We start from the raw sequence: 6,134 nt of genomic DNA on the forward strand, positions 1-6,134 counted from the left end.
ACCGTGAACCCAGTGCCGGCGTCGAGCTCGCTATGGACGATGCGCCGCGCATAGCCCTGCGGCGGCCCGGCCCGCACGCAGTGCACACGCAGTGCACACGCAGTGCGCATGTCAAAATTCAGGGTTGGTCTGGGAGGTCATGAGAGCCGCGCCCTTGAAGCTAGGCCGGGCGGCGCATTGCGCGTCGCACGCTGTGGCAGGTGCCTGCGGAGAAGCCGAGGGGACAGAGGCGCCGCTACTGGCGACGAGCGCGCCGCGTCGGCCGCCCTCGCCCCCGCCCCCAAAGCGCTCGGCGCCCACCACGATCGGAGGGGCGGGGAAGAAGGCCTCGATGAATCCGAGGATGCTGTCCCCTGGCACGCCGTGTTTCTCGGACACGGCCAGAGCCTCCGATATCATCTCGATCGCGCCCGCGATCTGGGGGCCGGGCCGCACGGCGCCGTGGGGAATGAGGTGGATCGAGCCGAGTGGATGGGAGGTATCGGGGCGTCGCAGCAGTGAGCACGCTTGTGTGTCCCCACACACGAGTTCGGGGCCAACGTTTGCGCACGAGACCGACCTCAGTGGCGGCTGTGGGTGGGGGCACTGACGCAGCAGCTGAACAGTGATCGCGCTGGGAGGTGGGGGGAGAAAAATCACGCGCGGCAGGGAGGGGCGGGAGGGGTTCACCCAGGTCGCCCCCATGGTCAACTATACATGTCCTCATGGCATGGGTGCTCAGCATCCAGGAGGCGGCTCACCATGAAGTTCCCGGTGAGCTTCAGCACGTTGGCCTGCGGCGGGAGAGGACAGAGAGGTTGATGAGTGGGAGCGGGTGCGATTGAAGGCGCAGGCGGCCTGGAGGGCAGGGCTGCTAACAGATTGTGGTGGGGCTGGAGCAGCAGCAGCAGCAGCAGCAGCAGCAGCAGCGGTGATCCCTCCAGCGCGTGTACTCCTTGTTGCAGGGCCCCTTCACTCGTGTCAGAGAAAGACCCGCGACTGCAGCCACGCCTGCTACAAAGTGGCCCACACCCTCAGGCTGGGCACCGCAGGCTGTGCCCCCGCCGCCCCCTCAGAAAAGCAATGCCCCGCGCGGCGCGGCGCGTGAGATGCGATGATGCCATTTCCACAGCACCTGCAAGCTGCGCCCGCAGGCTACCAAACCGCCGCGCCCCCAACCCGGCCGCAGCAAGTGGAGATTTGTTGCGGCACCGGCCCCGCAACATCACGGAAGCCCCACGCGCCATGCATGCATGCATGCGCATGACTCACCTTACTCGCGTCCTCCCCCACAGGCGGCAGCACCCGCCCCAGTGCCTCTAGGTGCGCCGCGACGCGCCGCAGCACCGCCGGCGGCCCCGCCGGCACGACCAGCAGCTTCCGTGCAGCCGCCGCGTCCGGCCTGAGCGCGCGCCGCGCCGCGCCGCGGGGGCCCCGGCGGCGGGGCGGGAGAGGGGGGGAGCGGCTGTCAATTGCCGCGTGCGCGGCTGGGGCACGGACGGCCGGAGGCGTCGGGGGCGGCCGGCGGGCGCGGCGGCATCGACAGCCGCATTCGTGAACGCGAGACACGGTCGCTCTGTCAATCACACGCAAAATCTGTTCAACTGTAATCACCCATCCCCAAACATCCCCCCCCCCCGGGCAGGCGTCCTCCCCCATCCCACCTGCCAAACACGGGCGCCGCCACGTACTCCACCCCCGCCTCCTCAGCTGCCGCCGCGGCCCGCTTCGAGCACCCCGGGTGCACCGTGCTGTGGTTGACTATCACAGACCCCGCCGCCAGGTGGGCGCCGTCGCCGCCCCCTTGGGACCCCTTGAGCAGCTCGGTGATGACGGCATCGCAGGCTGAGTCATCGGCGAGCATGAGGTGCACGATGGAAGCTGCCCCCGCGACTTCCTGGAGCGTCGCGGCCGCCTTGACGGCGCCGGGCGGCGCGGCGGACGCGAGCGTGTCAGACTTGGCGCGGGATCTGTTATATATTATGAGCGGCTGCAGGAGGTCATGCGGCGGGGGCAGGGGAGGAAGGGGGGTGAGGGAGGGGGCGTGAGGGAAGGCGGGATTCGTGGGTCGCGCTTGTGTCGCGCAGCGGCGGCGCGCGAGCGCGGGCGCGTCTGGGGGCTGGTGGCTGGTGGCTGGTGTCTGGGGCGAATGGGAAGGGGTGAGGGGGCTGTCGAGAGGCGAGCCGGGCCCAGGCCCCCGCGCGAGCATGGGAGTTTGTGATGGGATCGAGCACTGGAGCTCCGCCGCAGAGTGAGTGGCGCCTCGCGGCGTGGCTGCCCGCGTCACGGAGCGGCGGTGCCGCGCGCCAGCCGCTCGCGGGCCGCACCTGATTAGAGATAGCGGCCGCGAGGTTGGTCGCCATCGGCAGGCCCATCGCGCCGAGCCCCACAAAGGCGGTGGCGGACATGGCGGCAGCGCAGAGGGGCCGGCGGGTGCGTGTTGTCCCGGTCCAGGCGTGTGGATGTGTGGTTGCAACTAGATGGTGACCACAAATCTTGGACGAATATGCATGGTGCTGCTTCAGTGGAACTTGAGTGCGATTGCCTGGGTGTTGCTCCGGTGACAAACCGACTGTGAGTCTCTAGCTGACCCAATTCGAAGCGCATCGAAGGAACGGTCCATTGTACGATATTTGCACTACCGTAGCTGCCGTTCAGGCGTGACGCATCGCAAGACACACACCAACAAGATCAACGTCTTTGCGGTTTCCACGCTAGCTATCGTGCAGAACATGTTACCCACGCAGCTTGAAGGCAGCTGGTCCCGGTGAGCAGCGTCATGGCGCGGCAGGAGGACTCGTGCACCGTAATGCTCTTGACCGTGGTTGCGTGCTTCCGAACGCGCCAGCAGACTCTGCATGCCAGGGCGGGTCGCAAGCTCAGCCGTTTAGTACAAGGCAAGCGTGATGGCTGGCATGGGGTCGTCATCCACAGAAGCGCATTGCGCCGCAACGAGCGCACACGTCTGTGTCCGCCGCACAGGTCGCCCGGGGCCACTGTCAGGCGCTGCGCCCGGCTCGGCTCACGGCTGCACGGGTGTCAGGTGCGCGTCTGCCCAACCGCAGCTGCCGCGCGTCCCTGTGGGCCCGGCAGGGTTTGCGTGGTGCTGCCAGCTGTAGCATGACGTGACGTCAACACCGCCACGCAGCAAATGTCGGACGCTGAGTTGCTCCACGCGCAAAGCAGCTGCCAATCAATTGCCAATGAACACGGCTGCTCGCCACCGCACGCGACAGTGCAAACCCCTCACCCCGCCACACTGCCGGGCCCGCACGCCCCCTGCCCTGCCTCCACCCGCAGCCCGCCCCGCGCCTACGCCCGCGCCGCGGCCCCACGCCCCCGCCCGCCGCCGCCCCGGCCTCGGCCGCATGCGGTGGTGGCGGCGGCGGGCCGATGCAGAAGGACGCGCGACAGCTGACCCAGCTGCTGTCTCAGCTGGCCCGCCTCGAGGTGCGGCCGCACGCGCAGTGGCTCGAAGAGGCGCTCTCGGTCGTGGAGGGCCAGATGCCATTACTAAACGCGGACGACCTCTGCGGCTGCATGCGCGCGCTGGCCGCCTGGGGCTGGAGCCCGAGCACCGGGCTGCTGGCCGCGCTCGAGGGCCGCGCGGCGGAGGCGATATCGCGCGGGGGGTTCAGCGCGCGGCAGCTAGGGGAGCTGGCGTGGACGTACGCGCAGCTCGGGCTGCGGCACAGGTGCGGCCGCGGCACCGGCGGCTGGGGGCACGATCACGAGTCTCATCTTTTTGCAGCCGTCCCGCCTTGTGTGGCGGCAGTTGGAAAAACATGAATGTGCAGCCGGCCCGCGCCTTGCACGCTGCTGGTTTGTTCCCTCTCCTGCAGCAGCATGCCCACCCCATGACCACCCCCGCCTCGCCGCCCCCGCGCCACCACCGCCACCCGCTGACTCCCTGATCTCTTGATCTGCGAAGGCCCCTGCTGCCTGCAATCCTGGCGGCCTCCGAGGCCGAGCTGTGGTCAGGGGCGTGCCCACCTGAGGCGATGGCGGACCTGATCTGGGCGGTGGCGCGGCTGCAGGTCGGCGCGCGAGCGGAGTGTGTATGTGTGTGTGTGTGTTTGTTTGTGCGTGCGTGCGTGCGTGTGTGCGTGTGTGCGTGCACGCGCGCGGGCGCGCGCCCGGCGGGCGCGGCGGTTTGCAGCCGGCTGGGACGGGCGGCGGCAGCACTCAACCTGCAGGGGTGCAGCGACGCGCCTGCTCCGTGCCTGCATACGGGTCGGCGTCCTTCACATGCCTCTCCTCGCCCCTGATTTCAGCAGCCGCTGTTTCACACCCCTCATGGCGCCGCTGCGTTCACGCCGCTCCGCCCATCCCCCGTCAGCACCAGCCCCTGGACCCCCAGTGGCTCTCCGCCTTCCACGCCGCCAGCCAGCCCCGCCTGCGCGAGTTCGACCCCCAGCAGATGGCGCGCACCCTCTGGGCGCTCGCGCGCCTCGGCGCGCCGCCGCCGGCCGACTGGCTTGACGCCTTCCTGGCAGCTTCGCTCGCGGGGCTCCGGGGCTTTGACGTGAAGGCCACATCATTGACGCTCTGGGCGCTGGCGACGCTCGGCGCGCGGCCCCCGGCCGCGTGGCTGCGCGCGTTCGAGGGGCAGGCGGAGCAGGCCGCGCGGCAGCTGGGCGCAGCAGAGGCGGCGACGTCGCTGTGGGCGCTGAGCCAGCTGACGCGGCGGCCGCCGCAGGAGCTGCGGCTCAGCGCGGCGCTGCGGCGGCCGCAGAAGCAGCTGTCGCGGCTGGATTTCGAACTGCTGGCCGACATCCGCATGCTGAGGGTCGTTAAGAGCATGATCACAGGCCCTGCAGCGGCCAGGTGATTTGGGCCACACACAAGACTGGCGTGCGCATGCAAGTCTGGCCCCAGGCTCGTGCAGCGCGGCGGCGCGGCGCGATCTTCTCAGCAGCGGCAGCTGGTCTTCTGTCAGACGCTGCCGAGAGCAGCGAGGCACGGAGCAGTGACAGTGTTCCGCCGCGAGAGGGGTGATCTAGGTTTGGATTGTCCTGTTCACGTGGACCGCCCTTCTTGGCTACGCTGCATTGAACGCCGGTGGGCCTGAATGAGTGGCGCACGCGGCGGCTCCGTGCGCGCCCCATAGTCGACAGGCGCCCCTGCGGGCGCCGCTGCTGGGCCTGCCTAGAGGATGGCCGCTGCATGCGCGTCGCGCCGCAGCGCCGCCGGCGCAGCTGCCGCGGCCGCAGGCGCGGGCGCTCAGTCGCGGCAGCGAGTACACGGGCAGCGTATTGGCACCCCAAACTCATCCGGGGTCAAATGTTGACCGCGGCAGCTGGAGGGTGTGCCATGCACGCGTGGTGTGCTGTGTGGTGTGCATACGCACAGGCCTGCTTGCACGTGCGTGTGTGCGCATGGAGGAGTGTCAGAAGAGCGCCAGCCCTGGGAGCACGCACTTGCAGCTCCCAGCATTAGTCTGCAGAGAGCGGCCGCCACAGTGCGTCTTGCAGACTCACGTTGGGACCCCTGGAGGGCCGTTTGAGAGTGTACTACACTGTTTTGAGTGCGGCCTCTTGCGCAGCACCCATGTAGCCAGGGCATGTGCCCAGCCTGCATTAGACACTGAGCACGAAGCCCCTTGTATCCGTGCGCCAATCAGCGGCGCGCCTTTCCCGCCCTCCTCGGCGCCGTCCTGCCGTCCCGCTGCGGCGCCGCGGGCAGCTGTACTCTCCCCTTTTCGCCTCTGCAACGGCCCAGCAGCCGCAGGGGGCCTCGACTTGTACTTTTGACACACTGCACGAGAGGCCCTCGTGCAGTGACGCAGCGGACCCACAATCTTTACGATCTACCAGCACCAAAGAGGCGACTCGATCGTGTACACTTGCGCCGCCGGTCAGCCGCTCAGCGCCGCTCTTGGCTGAGTTTCGTCTTTCGACGAGCGCGGGGCGTGGCTGTTCCGCGGCGCGCATGCCGGCAGGCAAGGCTGCCTGCTGAATTGCGTGCTGAACCAAACCCCGGGTGACCTTCAGCGGCATGCTGGCTACGCGCGGCCTTCAAACAAGGCAGCCGCCTGCCCCCCCTGCAGAAATGCAGGGCGACCGGCATGCAGGTGTCTGCACGCGCTCGCACCCGCACCCACCCCTGCATTCGCATGCGCCTTGCACCGGCCTTGCGCGTCACCGCGCCGCGCC

At 69.0% G+C, this 6,134-nt stretch overlaps 2 protein-coding genes across 2 annotated transcripts; one reads left to right on the forward strand and one right to left on the reverse strand.

The window, feature by feature from the left end:
- Positions 1 to 111: 111 nt before the first annotated feature.
- On the reverse strand, positions 112 to 2,387 carry MNEG_12961 (6-phosphogluconate dehydrogenase NAD-binding protein; the record flags this gene model as incomplete). The annotated part of the gene is made up of 5 exons (XM_014038566.1): positions 112 to 417; positions 741 to 773; positions 1,252 to 1,381; positions 1,644 to 1,969; positions 2,307 to 2,387. The coding sequence occupies 5 exons, from the start codon at positions 2,385 to 2,387 to the stop codon at positions 112 to 114; spliced, it is 876 nt and encodes a 291-aa protein (XP_013894020.1).
- Positions 2,388 to 3,483: 1,096 nt separating this feature from the next.
- MNEG_12962 (hypothetical protein) lies at positions 3,484 to 4,810 on the forward strand (the record flags this gene model as incomplete). Its single annotated transcript, XM_014038567.1, has 3 exons — positions 3,484 to 3,674; positions 3,911 to 4,016; positions 4,370 to 4,810. 3 exons carry the CDS (start codon positions 3,484 to 3,486, stop codon positions 4,808 to 4,810), a joined length of 738 nt encoding a protein of 245 aa, XP_013894021.1.
- Positions 4,811 to 6,134: the final 1,324 nt, after the last annotated feature.

This window comes from Monoraphidium neglectum (genome assembly GCF_000611645.1).
Source record: "Monoraphidium neglectum strain SAG 48.87 unplaced genomic scaffold scaffold03542, whole genome shotgun sequence".
In the NCBI taxonomy this organism is placed as follows: domain Eukaryota; kingdom Viridiplantae; phylum Chlorophyta; class Chlorophyceae; order Sphaeropleales; family Selenastraceae; genus Monoraphidium; species Monoraphidium neglectum.